This window comes from Synchytrium microbalum (assembly GCF_006535985.1).
Source record: "Synchytrium microbalum strain JEL517 chromosome Unknown SmJEL517_scf0035, whole genome shotgun sequence".
In the NCBI taxonomy this organism is placed as follows: domain Eukaryota; kingdom Fungi; phylum Chytridiomycota; class Chytridiomycetes; order Synchytriales; family Synchytriaceae; genus Synchytrium; species Synchytrium microbalum.
Genome location: NW_022158384.1, coordinates 198,910 through 215,945, shown reverse-complemented (window position 1 = coordinate 215,945; position 17,036 = coordinate 198,910). Strand labels below are relative to the sequence as shown.

Sequence of the window (17,036 nt, the reverse complement as noted above, 5' to 3'; positions counted from 1 at the left end):
CATAATGGCCGATGTCAAGCCTCACATGGAGAAGCTCCCTCCTCAGGAAAACGCAATGGCTCTATCCTCCACCACCGTGAAAGACCAGAGCTTTTTGGTAGCATTCTTTTCCCAACTGATTATCCTGATGAAAAGGAACACCATTCTGCAGGTATGCACTTTGAAATCTCAATATTCGGTTAGCAAGTTGGCCCGCGTCTCTATCAACCACATCAACCAACATCAACTCCATCTCCTCTTCCCATGTTCCCACCCTCAGATTCGATATTGGAGATCAACTTTGTCGCAAATACTGTTTGCCCCTTTGATCTTCCAGCTTCTTCTCTTCATTCTCCAGGTGTGTTTCTGTGTGTTGTACCTGATGATGATGTGGCAGCACAGTCATGCATCGTTTCTCCTAATTGCAATCCTAACATTCATTTCATTTCAGCAAGCTGATTACGCGAATCAACGCGCTTCTGTCGTCAATCCTCCGCCTTCAGACCTTTTTGGAGTATTGAATTGTCAGGGACTGAACCCAAACGATGCATGCATCAATATCATGTATACGCCTCAAGGAGACTCTCAATTCGACGGCATCATGCAGACCTTCTCAACAATGAATTCCAACCGTACAGGTCAAACAGCGTTTGCTATTGAATCCCCTCTCTCTGGTCAGGCTTGGCAATTGAAAATCTGCAACATAAACCCATCCCAAATAACACTTTTATTTCTTTTACAGACTTGACGTTTGTTCCCAGTGGAGGTGTCGCAGGTCGAAAGGGTATCGTGCCTGTAGCTTCCAGTGATTTCATATACTCGTACGCCGTAGCCCATCCAAACGTTACAAAGTGGGGAATCACATTCACTCGCACCCAAACTACCACCCTCAATATCGCTTATCAAGTCTGGTATAACTATTCAAATACCGCAAATGGAACAGACGTATTTGGGCGTGAGGTGGTATCGTTCATCCGTGGAATGGACGAGGCCATAATTACATACTTGAACGATCCAACTGCAACCGTAAAATCTACCATTGATGTGGAAATGAAGGATTGGCCGTTGATTCCACTCAGTGTAATGCTCACTGTTTTGAGAAAGCTCGCTGCATTCGGAGATTCATAGCTCTTCTTTTTCCCTAGGTTCTCTCAGACTCCATCGTCCAAAGTCTCGGCGCTTGCTTCTTTTTCTGTAGTGAGATGATCATCTTTATCATCGTCCTCAACACTATAGTCGGGGAGAAAGAATTGAAACTCCGGAATGGGATGGAGATGATGGGTAATACATGCAAAAGCAAAAAAAAATCAAGCTAACCGAGGCAACAACAATTCAAACTATCTATAGGTTTAAAACCGTCCGTTTATTGGATTAGTCAATACCTTTCAAATTCGATCTTGGTCTTCCTCGCTGCCTTGGTTACAGTCTGCCTAGGCTGGGCTTTTGGTTTTAGTGCCTTCAAAAATACTGACTTCGGCGTGAGCCTTGTCACATTCTTCCTCTTTGGAGAAGCGATGGTTATGTTCGCATTCTTCCTCACTACATTCATATCCAAGGTAAAAAATTATACATCAGTCGCAATTTGGATGATGCACAGAAAATTAATTAACAACTTGACTTAAAACAGGCCCGAATTGCTATCTTGGCAGGAATTTTCGTGTTTGTGATCGGATTACTCTTCGAATCATTTGTTTTCTCTAGTAAGTCACTCCGTTTTAGTTGTATGGCTTTGCAACTAACACAACCATCAAAACTAGGCTCGACCTTAGGATACATTTGGTGGGCTCCTAGCGTTGTCGACCCTCTAGGGTGGAAGATTCTTGTACTCTTCCCATTCTTCAACTTCGGCCACATGTTCTTGGATATCTCGACTTTGGTGAGCTATTGTAGGATTTAAACCATACAAATGTATTTCATGATGAACTGACGAAAGCACCCTTAGACTACTGGAAGGCTGGATACATTAACACAGGTATGCCTAGTCCAAAAGCAAACATCCTATTCGTAGCAGGCCAACACTCCCATCATCTAGACGTTTATTCCGGGTCCTGGGTTTCCATGGTCATCTCTTTACACCACTTTTACTTCAAGTCTCTTACCAACGTATAACGGTGGTGTTCAGCCAGACTTGCCGGCGCCGGTCCAAGCGTGGTATTTCATGCTGATGAACGTTCTGCTGTATGGAGTGCTCACGTGGTATTTTGATTGTGTGATTCCGAATGAGTTGGGGTACCGACAGCCATTTTATTTCCCATTGACCTTTGATTACTGGGGAATTCGCTTTTCTCGTCGCCTTTCTGGACCGGAATGGCTGGTGAGCTTGAAAATCTTACTCCCTGACGAAATGATTTTTCATTGAAGTCCCAAAATTTCCCTTACTAGGCGCGACAAAAGAAGCAATCTTCTGCACCTCCAGAGGCCGATGAAGACTCAGAAGTCGCAGCCGAACGTAAAGCTGCTCTTGACGAGAATGACTTCCCTGCTGTCAAAATTGTAAATCTCCGAAAGGTTTTTGGTCAGAACGTGTTTGCTGGCAAATATTCTGACGGTCGAGGAAAAGTGGCTGTCCGCGATCTATGCATCAATTTCCAGGAGGGAAAGCTGTAAGTCGATACCCCAAGTCGTTGGCAGAGTGCACTCCTGACTAATTTTTGTTTCTCAGACTTGCCATGTTAGGGCAAAACGGTGCAGGCAAATCTACCAGCATCAATATTCTTTGTGGATTGACAAAAGCTACAGCCGGAGATGCTATGATTTTTGGTTTGAGTGTCAAGAATCAAATGCATTTGATTCGGAAGATCATGGGAGTGTAAGTCTTTGAACGTGTTGCTTTAAAAATTCTTTATACCGCATCCTAACAATTCTCTTGAAAACAGCTGTCCTCAACACGACATCCTTTTTGACGATGTAAGTCTCGGTTTTACAGTTACCGGGTTGCGCACTACTAACTCTGTTACTTAGCTCACGGCTCGTGAACAGTATGTTTCAAAAACATAAGGTGGTACTTTATAATCTAATTATAGCTAAAAAAATTCTCGGACCTAGTATTGAGCTCTATGCTGGGCTGAAGGGTGTTCCTCGCTCCCAGCATGAACAACTGATTCAAGAACGTCTTGCTGCAGTTCGATTATTGACTGTGCAAAATCAGCGTTCTGCTACTTATTCTGGTGGTACGTTAGAATAAGTGAATTTTAAACAAACAGTAAAGTAAACTAAACAAATTATCAATGAAGGCATGAAGCGAAGGTTGTCGATGGTGATCAGTACCATCGGCGATCCCAGGATCATCTTCATGGATGAACCAACTACAGGTACTTGCTGATCGCTTTTGAGCTTGTAACACTTCGCACTACTGATCACACTCCAAACTATTCGTCACATAGGAATGGATCCCGGTGAGTCTTAGAGATTGATTGATATTCTCTGTATCTTCGAACTTTGCGAACTCCGACTCCTTCCGCCCTTCTCAGTTGACCAACATTGATTTCCGTAGTGAATCGACGACATGTTTGGACCTTTGTCGAGAAATTCAAGAAGAACCGTGTCATAGTACTTACGACTCATAGTATGGAAGAGGCTGATGTTTTAGGTAAGTATATTTCCTTCGAAACACGCTTCTTGTGTCTTTTAGCCAAAACCTATATTACTAGACTTGCATACATACGGTACGCTCATAGACTGTCTCCTAACTGCAATTTTTGATAACTTCATAGGAGACAAAATTGCTATAATGGCTCACGGCCGTCTGAGGGCAATCGATACTTCCCTTGGATTGAAATCCAAATTTGGTGCAGGGTACAGGATTTCGATCGTGACGGATCCCAACGCAATGGACGTCGTGAAAACTGCTGTCAAAGCACGAGTACCAGGTACCAAATGCAGTCCTAGCATTCATATACAGGATTCCTAATAAAGTCTTGACCATAGATGCCGTACTAGAGGACGATTCTGCAGGTGCATTGACTTTCGTGCTGCCATTGTCGTCAACGCCAGCCATTCCTGCTTTCGTCAAAGAGTATCTCGACTCGAATCCGGATGTTATCAGGAGTTGGGGTAATACAATGCTGGTTCTCCTTAGCTGCTTAATTCATTGCTAACATGCTCTTGACTTAGGCATCAGTCAAAGTAGTCTTGAGGAGGTGTTCCTTAAGATTATTCGAGCAAGCAATCCAAAGGGCTATAACCGTGTCGATTGATTCTGTGTTAAAATTTAGTTTGATATTTCTCGATATGGACTGTTATCTACATCTTTTCTTATAAATGAGGGTTTATATTTCAATCCTTCTTGTGCAGCACTCTCTCCAGTATGTGGTGGTGCAGCTGCGGTGATGACCAGTACCTGAAAGCAGGACCGGAAAAAGTTTTCAGTTTGTTTGATAAAGTAGGACCGAAAAATGAGTGTCCGTTTGCTTAATTTTAACTCTAAGTTGCATGCTTACGCGAAATGAGCTCGAACCCCAATGAAAAATGCATGGAACACGCTATCCAGGATTGGCTCTTCTCTGATACAGAAGTCAAATCTTGGTGTTAGCGGAGTCAGAGGTGTGAGCGGTTCTTGACACTGTTCCGGCAGCGCTTCTTCAAGCACAGTTTTATTTCCCACACTTCGCACTCTCCTAAAAAGCTCCCTGACTTGTGTTGACATGAAGCTAAACGGTCGTTCAAGGGTTTCTGCACCGAATAGACTTGGTGATTCACTACGACGAGTACGAGTTGAAGAGCTGGCTACAGAGTCCGGCTCTTTACTTGACGAAGATCCATCCATATCGACGGAAGGAGAGAGGAAACGTAACCGTTTCAAATACTTACTGGCAATTTGAGCCAATGGACGAGGAGATATCGATCGGGCTCTAGATATGGGTGTAGACTTGCTGCTCTCTTCGTCAATTATTTTACGTTTTTTACGGGGTTTCTCGTCTTTATCAGGGTTGTGGTCACGTTTGCCAAATACATTAAGGTTATCGGTATCTTCGTCCGATGATGGAGGACTATTGGGCCCTGCTGTTGTTGCTGCTAAAGACCCTGTCGTTGCCGTTGCTAAAGATCCATATGCCATGAGGTATAATTGATTCCTTAGCGAATCTGTCATAGAGTTCATATAAACAAGCGATGGCATATTTGGCATGTTTGGTAAGGATGGCATATTCGGTAGTGACGATAACGAGGAAGGCATTGTTATGTTTGGTAAGTTAGGCAATGTCGGCATCGTTAGAGAGCTGATAAAGTCCCTAAAATACTGCATATCAGTAAAATTATACTGGTCGGAATTGGGCGCCTTTGCTAGTAATACTGGTGGTACGTCCTTGTATCGTGAGTCAATCAGCGGTTCTGGTTTGCGATTGCATTGTTAGTGAACGAATTTGAGGACGAGATTCAGAGACAAAAGGGTCGAATAGCTTCAAACATACCTGTCCTATATGCCAAAGGATCATAGAAATGGAAGATGTTTTCAAACACTGTGCTTGGCGGCAATGGATAATCATTGAGACCATGTCCACGTTGGACCAGGACTGCAGAGATTGGGCTTCCGAGGCTGAAGAAAAAATTCGCTGAAACCAAACCAAAAGTTAAAGTATGCCGGCGGAAAGTTCATGACATGGAACTCACGCGTGAAGATGAGTTTGGGAAAATTCAGGTGAGCGAGCTTCGCTTCACTGGCACGATGTCCTTGATGTGATAGAATGTCAAACGCAATAATGCCTCTACGTATGTCAAAAGTTGTGAGTGAGGAGTCAAAAGTTATGAGTGAAGAGTTGCAGAGGTAAAAGCCCAAAAATGACCAACAACATACCCGAGAGAATGCGCCAGTATCGACAAAGTGCCACTAAAGTTTGGATTTGACTCCACGATCTTTGCATATTGACGATTCAGTTCTTTCGTGACGAGATTGATGATGACTTGACCGTGTTTGGGAGAGAAGTAATACAGCACATCCGATAGGAACTCATTGTTGAGCTGCCTAACCAGAGGAAGAGATGGCAAAGTGATGCTCTCCATTCGTGTATCAATGTGTTCGTGCAGTGCATCATGCCATTCTATCGGCACAAACAGAATCCCTCGCTTCCCTTCTAGTCCATAGTCTGAGGATAATACGTGATCAGACGTCTTTTGGAGCTGGGCAACTGTAAGAGAAATGAAAAACTTTCTCAGCACGGACACGGAGTCGTGGTCAACAAATTGAAAATGTTGTAATGTTTTTGGGACGTTCAATGACAGAACCCCAAAACAGAGGCGTCCAATGCACGGATCTAGGCCATAACGAATTGGATAATTGATCTTACTGTTTTCAGCAAATCGCCCTATATTGGTGGAAGTCAGAAAACGACATTTATTAATAACAACATTGCTTCGTCTTACCTGGAGCGTTGGTTTGAGGGCCGATTCCGTGGATTACAAAGCAAACATGATCTTTGCTCTCTTCTTCCATATCCGCTTTCTATCTCCTGTATATGTGTTTTGGTAAGTTTGACAGATGTTAAAGACATTCACGTGGTGAAAACTTTGAACCAGACCTTGAACTTGACCACAATTTACCTTTACAATGTTTCTAAAGCTGTAGATTTTCTTTGTCTATATAATTTTATTTTGCTTCTACTACACATATTGCTGTTAGCTATCCATCCAAACCACGTAACTTCAAATATATTGTGCTCTATCGGATGGCACCAAACCGATCCGTCAGGAAGTGCCCAACACTGTCAGACACCCATGCCTGTTTGTAGAACTCAGATCTGCGTACTTCCTCTCCAACCAGGCGTTGATCGCCAAGAACCACCTATGTCAAACAGTGTGATTGACATGTTGTCATTCAAAATCTGCAATAAGCAGTCCCCTCCGCTTGAAGAGAACTCAGTGTGAATCAAAAATCATACCTCCAAGTCTCTGGATTGACTGGCCACCCAAGTATTCAAAAATGAAATAGGATCCTTGACAAATCCAAGCAAAAAGTCACGCTTGACGTTACAAGCACCGACTTGAGCAACCAGGTGTGACATCTTTTCATCAAGAGCAGCAATCTCCTTTTCAACATTGGGTGCACCTTGTGTAATAGCTGCAACTACATTCTTGCGTGATTGATCAGTGAACTCAACTTCGACATCGAATGCAGTGGGACTAAACGAGAATTCCTTATCCACTCTAAAAATAGCAAATGGTTACATTGAGGAGACCTTTCTTCCCCCTAATGGCTCAGCGGGCATAACTAGCAAAACAACGTGCTCACTTGATGGTGTAGTTGATGACAATAGGATCAATTGGTAGCAATCGACTATCGATCAAACTTGGGAGAATAGAGAATGGAATGCCAGAATCTGGGAGATTCAATGCAAGTCGTAGACCTTCATCGGGATTCAACTTTTTACGGTCCTCAGGATCTTGAAGTTTATGATGCTAATTGAAATTGATGTTGTCTAGGTTAACAATACTCGACGGCCTATGAACATTTCAGTCAAGAATTCATGAAGAAGAAGCCCAAAAACAAACCTTGATGTATTGCCAAAGTCCCAACATTATGTTTTGACGATTGTCGGTATGAATGTCCAATAATCGGGCCATTTCCGCTGGTAGTTTGAATTTGTCGGGTTGGTCCAATGTAATGATAATACGGCACGGCAACTCGGAATCTCCCTTTCTCTTGACTTCAAATCCATCCATTTCGGGTGCAGAAGGATTCTTCTGCCACTAGAACAACGAAAGAAGCCCAGTTGATTTCCCGCTGAAACTTCTTCAAGCAGCAAACTGCCTGTCCTTTGGCTAAAGAATACAAGTCTCTCAACTTACCTCGATGATGTTGCCTTCACTGTACAAATTGCTATCACGTTTCAATTCTACCACCATGGACTTTACAAAGTATGAAAACTTGTGATGAACTCCGGTCTGGTACTTTTTGTTTGCCACCTATTGATTGAAAAAGCATTTACGATTGGTTAAGATCAAAATAGAAAATAAACACAAAAGCTGGATGTATTCCAAACAAGGGTATTTACATCCAATAGTCTGCCTTCCACTTTGAGAGTCCAATTTGGTGATTTTGCGGTATCAGCATCAAACAAGGCTTCGCCAGCATCATTTGTTGGAATATACTGTGATCCAGCAGTATTTGACACGAAAATTCGTAAAGTCCTTGTGACCTTGAAATGGGGAAAATCTCATTAAAATTGCTCCTCGTCCATTAAGATTTGAATAATTTCTTCATGTCGATTAGGTTGGCCAACAGAAACAAAACACAGAAACTTACTTTTGATAATTTTGCAGGATTGTCCAGTAATTCCACCTTTCTTCTTACAATTGTAGCGTCTAGCTGGCGTTCAAAGTCTTGCAGTTGACTAAACAATCGTGATTCAGGTACGTATGACTCGACCTAGTTTTGTTCATCGGATGATTGAGAAGAACGGTTCGAATAAAGCAGAAGACGAGTGCGAAATTTCAGTTTGAATATAGTACCTTTCGAGATAGGGTCTTGTCTGTTGGTTTGCGTTTTCTAATTCAAAGTAGGAGGATGAGTAAAAGTCGACACGATCTACTCCTCTTCATCATGAGTACCAATCCGAATGATGAAATATATCAGATCCACGTACTTTATGCGTGGAGCGACAGGAGGATTTTGTTCAGAAGGTCGCTTCAATTGAGATTGTTGAGCAATCATATTTTGTTGTTGTAATAACAATTGCTGTTGTTGTGGATTCTGTGGGTATTGCTGTTGCATAGCAAGTCCTTGTTGTATCATTTGTGGTGATATTTGTGGGCGTTGACCATACATCTGTGTAATACAGATACGTAAGAATAATTGGATTACGGCGATCACAATGCGTAGGACTCACCGCTTGCTGTTGTTGTGGTGTCAAGGGAAGTCCTTGGGGTCGGAAGAACTAGATGATGATTAAATGAAATAAGTTACGGGCGACGAATGAAGTTAGACTTTGGTCCATGTCGACGTCGTGGTGATGAATGAGATGGACTCGAAATTAAAACATATGAATTATTAATGTCGTACCTGTTGTTGCTGCTGTTGATTCATTTGAGGTGGATATTGAGGTCGTTGCCTATTGAGGTGAGTATGTTGAGTACTTTTCAGATTGTTAAATACATCAACATGGTGACGAGATGCATGATTGAATGTAATTAAATAAGTATTGCATCAATACACACCCCTGCATCTGAGAATTGAGCCATTGCTGCTGTTGGTTCATCTTGTGGTTTGATTCTTTTGATGCCTGTAAATGTTGGCAATAGAGATAGTGGGTAACAGCATGTTAAGATAAGATTGAAATTGAAATAAATATTCATATCAGTCATCAATTCCTCGGACTCTTCTCTTCATCGACACTCCAACAAACTAAAAAACCCAAGACATACTCAACAAAGATGGCGTCTACTAGTAGCAGCAGCAGTAATAACAATAACGAGGATGTGTATGCAGCTTATGAGCAGTATGACTTTGATAATAATGTTGAATTCCAGCGGGGTGTCAAGAGTATCACTCAAAACTCTGTTGGCCGAAGTGATGAAGACTTGGCAATCGCCGTCAACAAGGCCAAATGGTTTTATTACTGCAAGTACGTGATTTGCTAGTCTATGTTCGTTGAGAATATTATAGATTATGTGTTTTGATATATTCTCAACGTTGCCATTGACATTGAATACACGTTAGGTTTGTCCAAAAGTTTGACTATGAGGCCTATCTCACATGGAAGAATGGATCGTCTACAGCTGCTACAAGTGCTAGTACAGGTGCTACTACGACTGACGCCCAAAAACCATCATCATCGTTTGCAGCAACAGCAGAACTTCAAACAGACGACTCGGAACAACCAAAGTATCCCAGATCGTTCGCAGAATTATGCGAGATGGTCGCAAGAGGTGAACCAATCCCAGGCATTCGACAGATACCAAACAAACTGAATGAAGGGACGCCATCACAGGCTACTCTGGCTCCACGCAAGAAACCGTGGGAAAAGACTCCCGAATCTGCTGATCTTCCAGATGAAGCAGCCGCTACTGTCTAGTTTATAATAAATGAGTGTATATCTTGCATAATAACACTAGCACTAGTAGTTGAGATGAAGTGTATTGCAAAAACGGCTAGGTTTATAGAGCAGAAGGCGGCGCCATAGGAACAGATGACTATGATGAGAATACAGTGTTAGTATGCAATAGTCACGTAGCAGCAAACAGCTCGATACAACGTACAGCGGTCTTTGCCATTTGTTCCTGTTGGATTGCAGCTTGTTCTTTTTCACCCTCTAGTGCGACAGGGAGAGCAAGTAGCATGGCAGCAGTAGATAGGATCCACAGGCCTGAGCCAGCCCATCGCAGACCGGCGAGGGAGAAGGAGAGCGAGGTGGAGAATGCAGATTTGACAGATTGAGGGATGGCATCTTCAAGAGCGAGCAACCTATCTAGGATTCCTTCCTCGGATATAGAATCGGCTTCAGAGTCAGTCTCAAACCTAGTATGTGAGCGATTACATGTCGTTAGTTTACACGTTTCGAGTTGACAAAAAAAAAAGATAGAAGACGCAGACACTCAACTCGTCATCGTCTAGGAGATCTTCTTCAGATTGGACATCTTCTTCTTCAGCACCGCTAACTTCATGTATCTCTGGCATAGTTTGTATTAATAGACTGACTTTTGTTTTCTGTCACAGATGAAGTTTGCGAAGCTTTTGGAGTCAGTCGGATACTCGAGTTTCTATCATTCGACACATTTATTTACGTGTCAAATACATGATAATAATGGTAGGAAACATGCTTTGCGTTCATCTATCCGACATGTCCTCGCATTTCCTTCTTAATTCCAAACATTCAAACCAGCAAACATAATGATTGGCGGACGGGACAAGAAGATGAGATCTGTGGTCCGAGTTGAAGATCCGTATGCATTCCCCGGCACCGATGATACTCCAGAAATTGTAGCAACGAAACCGAGGATGACTAGAGCTGCATCTAAAACCACGCACAAGACTCCCCCAGCTGCTGCTACTAGAAAGAACCCTGCTAGGAACAATAATACTCCAGTTGTTGCTACTACCAGGACTCCAACCAATCATAATCCTCCAACCATTCCCAATCGCTCATCCGGAAGACTCGCTGCCAACATATCACGACCCAATTCCCGAGCTGTCTTCCCAAAGACTCCTACTAAGCAACACTATAATGCTGTCGTCCAAGTCGATCTAGGATCCGACGACGATATTGATCATCGTCAGGATCACACTGATCAGGCCGAGGATCAAGCTAACGAGGATGTTGTCATGCTTGCCAATCCCACAAGACGTACTCGATCTACCAAAGTACCATCTACTGCAGCTACTGTAAAGAAATCAAACAAGGATGAGGATGCAATGATCGTAGGTAGTGACAACGATGACGAGGAGGATGCGGGTATAGACGAAGATTGTGACCAGCAAGACGATCAACCACAACCACCTGTAAAGAAGAAGGCTAAAACTGATATACCCGATCTCCCACCTGCTACTGTTGCTGCTGTAGATATAAATGCACTAAAGAGAGCTAAAAGGATTGTATTGGACAGGCTAGCTGGTGCGAATCCACCTCGCAACCTCATTGGTCTCGATGAACCCTTCAAGTACATTATTTGTTTGTTTGGAATGCGTCATACTTTTTGTATTGACTCAACTCATTATGTCTAGCGTATTATACGAACTCGTCTCTCGGACTATACGATTTGGTGAAGGAAATTCCGTCGTCTGTATTGGTGCTCGTGGAACTGGAAAATCCATGGTAGGCTTGATGTGGATCAATCGTACATTATAATCCTTGACAGGGATCTCATCCATCTCATGTTCTCCTTCCCGCTAAAACAACAGACTCTCAAAATGGTATTGGACAAGATTCGAGCTGAACAGGTCGGAGACAAACCATACATTGAAATTGCCCTCAGTGGATTACTACATACTGATGACCGATATGCATTACGTGCCATGGCAAGAGCATTGAAGATTGAGCAACAACCCGAACTCAATGGCGCAACGGTAAGAAATTCAGAAAAGTGCACACAATAGCTCGTGCTGCCACGACACATAAAACACACTCACACACTCACAATGTAGAGATTGTCATTCTCAGAGTCTATGCAACACGTGCTCGATACATTGAGAGCTGGAACGGCCAAAACTGTCCCAGTCATCATCACCATCGACGAGTTCGACGTCTTTGCTTCTCACAGTACTCGTCAACATCTCTTGTACAATCTGTTCGATGCTGCTCAGTCTGGTCAATCTCCAGTCCTTATTGTTGGTTTGACTCATCGTTTCGTAAGTTAGTTTGAATCAGTATAGTGGGTTTTCTTGAGTTAGATCGTTTCAGTATTCGCAAACTCCTGCAGTGCCTTATTAAACCCCATTTTTCCAACTCCACCTCCCAATTTATAGGACGCTCTGGAAGGATTGGAGAAGCGAGTCCGGTCAAGATTCTCTCAACGTCAGATATTTTTCTATCCACCTCAAACTTTGAAAGAATTCACCAGTGTCTTTGAAGCTCACTTGCTACTAGATCAAGATCCTGATCTAGATTCTTCTTATATTGAAGAATACAACCGCTCCGTCAGGGTATGTGTTATATCGTTTGATATCTAACGATAAACAGAGTCATGTCTAAGTGTAGTTTATCCTCTACATCTCTTAGAGTCTCTTGAAAGATGCCCACTTCAGGGAGGTTTGCAGGGACGAGTTCCACTTGGGACGTGACATTCGTCGTTTGAGAAATGTCTTGGTATGTTGTTGCTTGTTGATGACCTGAACATCCAAATCAATTAAACTGTTCTTTGTTAGTTTACTTGTGTCTCATCTCTGAAGCCCACTCAACCATTCCTATCGTGTGTCACATTTACCGAGATCGTCAAGGACCAGATGGTAGACGCTTCCAAGTCATTGATCTCGTCATTATCTACCCTTGAATTGTGTCTGGTATTATCAGTTAGGACACTCCTACTTGCGAATCATGAAACCATAAACTTTGAAATGGTGCATGATGAATACCAAACATATCTGAAAGATTATGAAACCAGATCAGGATCTGGTCGCAGTAATGGTAGTTTGGGAAAGGCCTTCGGAGAGTCAACTGGTGGTGTAGGTGTACGTGACTTGGTATACTCTAGAGGAGTAGTCATGAAGGCCTTTGAACAGTTACTCTTGTTGGGCCTTTTACGAGGAAGCTCTGATCGAGGAACCAAAACCGACTCATTTTATGGAAATGGTCTCAAGGAATATCGCATGGTCAAGCCAATGTTTGGTCCAGATCAAGCTGCGACATGGATAAAATCCATTCCGGAGCTACCAACTATTGTGTCCAAATGGTATGTGTAGTTGAGAATCAACCTTGTTTTGAATAGTCGAATTTACAGCTTCCTTGTCTATTAGGGTGTCCTCATAGGTACTAAATCCGATATCTTGTTGTCTCGTATAACTAGAGTGTAAACAAAACCTATATATATTGTATTTGATCCCCAGTGGTCTTGAAAACACCATCAACACATAGAGTTCATTGACATACATCATAAAAGGGTTTCTATTGTAAGCGGCAATATCGTGCTAGAAAAAATATGTGGTAACAACAAACCAAACCTCAACGAGACTATCTGATGAGAGCAATATTATTACGAGAGCTTCAGTACACGACCTCCCCATCAAATATAACACATTAAAGGAGTTGAGGCCTCATTTAGACCCAAAAGTAACTCCGGCGTGATCTAGAGATTGAATTTGTTTATGATGATTTACTATTCTGCTCCGTTAATTCAGACACTTGAAACAAAAATGAAGACTTACTGAAACCAAACCACCAAATTAGGAATGCAATGACAATGATGAGAATAATAACAGCCACACACAAGCACCACATCCTGTTTCGAGTATTACGACGATGTACAACAGCCTTTTGCATTTCCTTTCCACCATCTTCAACATAGGCGACTGTGTTGTCGACGTGTTGATCAATCTGGGTGATTTGTTCTTGTTGCGTCTATTTGAAATGGAGCGTGAGTGAGTCATCGTCTAAACCAACACTCTCAATAACGAAATATAATACACATACATCTAGTAGCAGTTGCATGTCTTGGAAGAGATTGAAGAGTTGTTCAATACTCTGTTCAATTTTTTGTAGTTCGACATGTCGGTTTTGTACTTCTTCTAGAGCACGGCGTTGTTCACCAATACGGGTAGTGAGGATTTGTTGGGAGAATATTGGACCATCCGCGGTTTCAATCGCGTTTTCGACTTCAGCAGCAGTAGCAGTTGGTCGAGCTGTAGTAAGAAATAAGGGGTGTCAGTAGTGCAACTTTCACATCGTCCAAAATAACAAGAAAACATTAACTATGAATCAAAGCAATCAATTACCGATCCTGTATTCACGTTCCATTCTTTGCTTCCACTTCTTCTTAAAGCTTTCCTGCACTCCCTGATACTCTTGTACAGCATTCATCAACTTTTTGGCGAGTTGAGACTGCTGAGCACGACGAACATTTCCTTCCGAACCCTTCATTCGCTTTGTAGCGGCAGCCATAGCTTTCACATTTCCACGAGCTTGCTGTAAGAGCCTGTTTGTCTCTTCTTGGAGGGCGTCTACCATGCGATTGTTCTTTGTGGTGTCGTCGTTTGATAAAGCAACCAATGATCGAGAGTGCAGCTGGTCGATTGCGGATATGTTTGATTTAATGCGATCAATGAGTTGTTGAGTATTGTCGACCTATTCATAAGATAGTAGTTAGCGTTGAGTTGTATGTGGTGAAGTGTTTCAAGGTCCGACATGCATCGGCCAGCGAGCAAAGAGAGTTGAGGAAGCAGGTGAGACTGGTGGAACTAGTGTTTAGAACCACTGGTACCATTGCAAGCCCCTTCTCTCGTCTCCAACTCTCTTTCAAACAACCTCAAGAAGTGCTAGTACCTGTTGCAAAAAGTCAGTGTCATCAGAAGCGGCCCCTCCAGCAGGCCTAGCATACTGGTTCTTCATTTCATAGTCATTCGGAGTGCGAGACCGGGGGCCTTGCTATATAATCGAGAGAAGATGTAAGTCCCAAGCTCTGGTCGGTGTTGGGGCTTGCTCTCGTTATGAGACGTAAATTGAAGCAAGCAACACTCAGAGACTGCATATATAGTGTCGGCTTGCAAGGTTGCACGATACCTACCAGTTCATTGAGCCTGTCTCTGGCCATTTTGTCTGCCTTTCTGTGTGGTTTTGTTTTTGATGAAAGTCAAAGTTGGTGGGCGAGTCGGTGGCGGTACTCAATTGTACACTCTAAGATGCACGTCAAACACGGCCGAGGACGAGTTTCAAGGCAAGAACTGAGTAGATCCCAGCTGAAACAACTTGTTCAAGTACCTCTCTTCGCTGCTGCAAGCGAAAGAAGGAAAATTGCTCCAATCACCTGCAATTCAACTCGAAAAACGCAAGGAATGAAAAGAGCACAAGCTCACGTTAAGCGTGGAATGGTTTTCTCTATTTTATGTTTACAAAAAGGTGTTTGAGCTTTATATCGTCTGTACAGAATATATAATGGTGGAGTGCCGTTATCACATCTAAAAGTCGGCCTCCAATGTAAATTCCTTGGCGGTTGGGTCACGTCCACCCATAACTCCTGCTTTGGCATACTCTCCAACTCTGCAAATAGAGATGCGATGTGTGTGAGTTGTATGTTTCAGATGTAGGCTCCAAAAAACTGGATTTCGCTCGTACCTCTTTTCAAAAAAGTTGGTCTTGCCCTGAAGTGAAATCATATCCATGAAATCGAATGGATTGCCAACCTTGTAATGCTTCTCACATCCCAATGCTACCAACAGACGATCTGCTACAAACTCTATATATTGCTTCATCAGGGCAGAGTTCATTCCAATCAGAGCAACTGGCAGTGATTCCGTCAAAAACTCTTGTTCAATCGATACGGCCTCGGTAATTATAGAGAGTATGGTCGATTTCGGGGGCTTGTTTTCCAACAGTGAAAACAAGAGACAGGCAAAGTCACAATGAAGCCCCTCATCTCGAGATATCAATTCATTGGAAAAGGTCAGGCCGGGCATCATACCACGCTTCTTGAGCCAAAAGATGGATGCAAATGACCCGCTAAAGAAGATACCCTCTACTGCAGCAAAAGCAACCAAACGAATAGAGAATGGCGAGTCCTTGTCTTCAATCCATTTAAGAGCCCAATCAGCCTTCTTTTTAATACAAGGGACTATAGGCGAAGGGTGGGATGGTGTGTGAGATGCAAGTGAGTCAGTTCATGATGATGGAGGCATCCTTTACGATCTATCAAGTCCAACAGACATAGCATACAAGCACATGCTACAAACACCATACACTTACTTGTTTCAAGGGCATCAAAAAGATATTCACGTTGAGCGGGATCTCTTATATACGTGTCAATCAATAACGAGTACATTTCAGCGTGAATGTTTTCAATCATGATTTGAAAGCCATAAAAGCAACGAGCTTCAGGGATTTGTACATCCTGTGAGAATCGGCCGACCAGATTCTCGTTTACAATGCCGTCAGATGCGGCAAAGAAGGCGAGGACATGTGAGATGAACATACGTTCGTCATCATTCAAACGTCTCTAAAGAACGAGATGGTAGAATATGGTGAATAAATGATTCGCGATGATGACATGATGAGACAGATACAGTCTCGATGGAAACAGACGAGTAATAAAGTAATGCTGCGTCCACCGACGAGAGCACAGTTCTTGGAACTTACATCCCAGTCGTTTAGATCCTTTGACAAGTCGACTTCTTCAGCCGTCCAGAAAGATGCTTCAGCCTTCTTGTACATTTGCCATACCTATCATGTTTAGTAGTTGGTTGCGTGAGTAAAGTTGTAATGAATAAATGTGGCAAAGAAACAAGGAGAAATAGAGGAAGAATGATGATGATCCATCTTACATCTTGGTACTGGATTGGAAATAGTACGAATCTGTTTGGATTCTCTTGTAGAATGGGTTCGACCAGTGGTTGTTGTTTTCCTTTGACAGTGACTGCAGTGGTGTCTGGTGTCGTGGTCATTGGTTCCAAAGACAGCATGGTGTACTATATATATAGCTCCTGTTAA

At 42.7% G+C, this 17,036-nt stretch overlaps 7 protein-coding genes across 7 annotated transcripts; 3 read left to right on the top strand and 4 right to left on the bottom strand.

Annotated features, from left to right (window-relative positions):
• Positions 1–4: 4 nt before the first annotated feature.
• SmJEL517_g04789 (uncharacterized protein) lies at positions 5–4,175 on the top strand (the record flags this gene model as incomplete). Its single annotated transcript, XM_031170717.1, has 21 exons — positions 5–151; positions 184–369; positions 431–653; positions 722–1,059; positions 1,125–1,260; positions 1,327–1,535; positions 1,607–1,679; positions 1,737–1,855; positions 1,922–1,951; positions 2,012–2,293; positions 2,362–2,582; positions 2,642–2,788; positions 2,856–2,886; positions 2,941–2,957; positions 3,025–3,149; positions 3,213–3,290; positions 3,363–3,374; positions 3,473–3,568; positions 3,693–3,848; positions 3,907–4,032; positions 4,093–4,175. 21 exons carry the CDS (start codon positions 5–7, stop codon positions 4,173–4,175), a joined length of 2,835 nt encoding a protein of 944 aa, XP_031023347.1.
• A 2,456-nt stretch (positions 4,176–6,631) lies between these two features.
• Positions 6,632–9,167, bottom strand: SmJEL517_g04788 (uncharacterized protein; the record flags this gene model as incomplete). Its single annotated transcript, XM_031170716.1, has 12 exons — positions 6,632–6,754; positions 6,852–7,116; positions 7,202–7,368; positions 7,462–7,659; positions 7,759–7,875; positions 7,965–8,108; positions 8,216–8,338; positions 8,422–8,458; positions 8,556–8,737; positions 8,799–8,846; positions 8,972–9,020; positions 9,127–9,167. 12 exons carry the CDS (start codon positions 9,165–9,167, stop codon positions 6,632–6,634), a joined length of 1,494 nt encoding a protein of 497 aa, XP_031023346.1.
• A 175-nt stretch (positions 9,168–9,342) lies between these two features.
• On the top strand, positions 9,343–9,983 carry SmJEL517_g04787 (uncharacterized protein; the record flags this gene model as incomplete). Its single annotated transcript, XM_031170715.1, has 2 exons — positions 9,343–9,533; positions 9,629–9,983. The coding sequence occupies 2 exons, from the start codon at positions 9,343–9,345 to the stop codon at positions 9,981–9,983; spliced, it is 546 nt and encodes a 181-aa protein (XP_031023341.1).
• Positions 9,984–10,065: 82 nt separating this feature from the next.
• SmJEL517_g04786 (uncharacterized protein) lies at positions 10,066–10,585 on the bottom strand (the record flags this gene model as incomplete). Its single annotated transcript, XM_031170714.1, has 3 exons — positions 10,066–10,101; positions 10,168–10,426; positions 10,509–10,585. The coding sequence occupies 3 exons, from the start codon at positions 10,583–10,585 to the stop codon at positions 10,066–10,068; spliced, it is 372 nt and encodes a 123-aa protein (XP_031023340.1).
• Positions 10,586–10,798: 213 nt separating this feature from the next.
• SmJEL517_g04785 (uncharacterized protein) lies at positions 10,799–13,370 on the top strand (the record flags this gene model as incomplete). Its single annotated transcript, XM_031170713.1, has 8 exons — positions 10,799–11,565; positions 11,630–11,720; positions 11,807–11,971; positions 12,050–12,253; positions 12,371–12,547; positions 12,624–12,710; positions 12,770–13,293; positions 13,358–13,370. The coding sequence occupies 8 exons, from the start codon at positions 10,799–10,801 to the stop codon at positions 13,368–13,370; spliced, it is 2,028 nt and encodes a 675-aa protein (XP_031023339.1).
• Positions 13,371–13,654: 284 nt separating this feature from the next.
• On the bottom strand, positions 13,655–15,147 carry SmJEL517_g04784 (uncharacterized protein; the record flags this gene model as incomplete). The annotated part of the gene is made up of 6 exons (XM_031170712.1): positions 13,655–13,686; positions 13,766–13,958; positions 14,031–14,239; positions 14,333–14,681; positions 14,880–14,981; positions 15,121–15,147. The coding sequence occupies 6 exons, from the start codon at positions 15,145–15,147 to the stop codon at positions 13,655–13,657; spliced, it is 912 nt and encodes a 303-aa protein (XP_031023338.1).
• A 364-nt stretch (positions 15,148–15,511) lies between these two features.
• On the bottom strand, positions 15,512–17,008 carry SmJEL517_g04783 (ribonucleoside-diphosphate reductase; the record flags this gene model as incomplete). The annotated part of the gene is made up of 5 exons (XM_031170711.1): positions 15,512–15,593; positions 15,669–16,164; positions 16,296–16,545; positions 16,686–16,769; positions 16,871–17,008. 5 exons carry the CDS (start codon positions 17,006–17,008, stop codon positions 15,512–15,514), a joined length of 1,050 nt encoding a protein of 349 aa, XP_031023345.1.
• Positions 17,009–17,036: the final 28 nt, after the last annotated feature.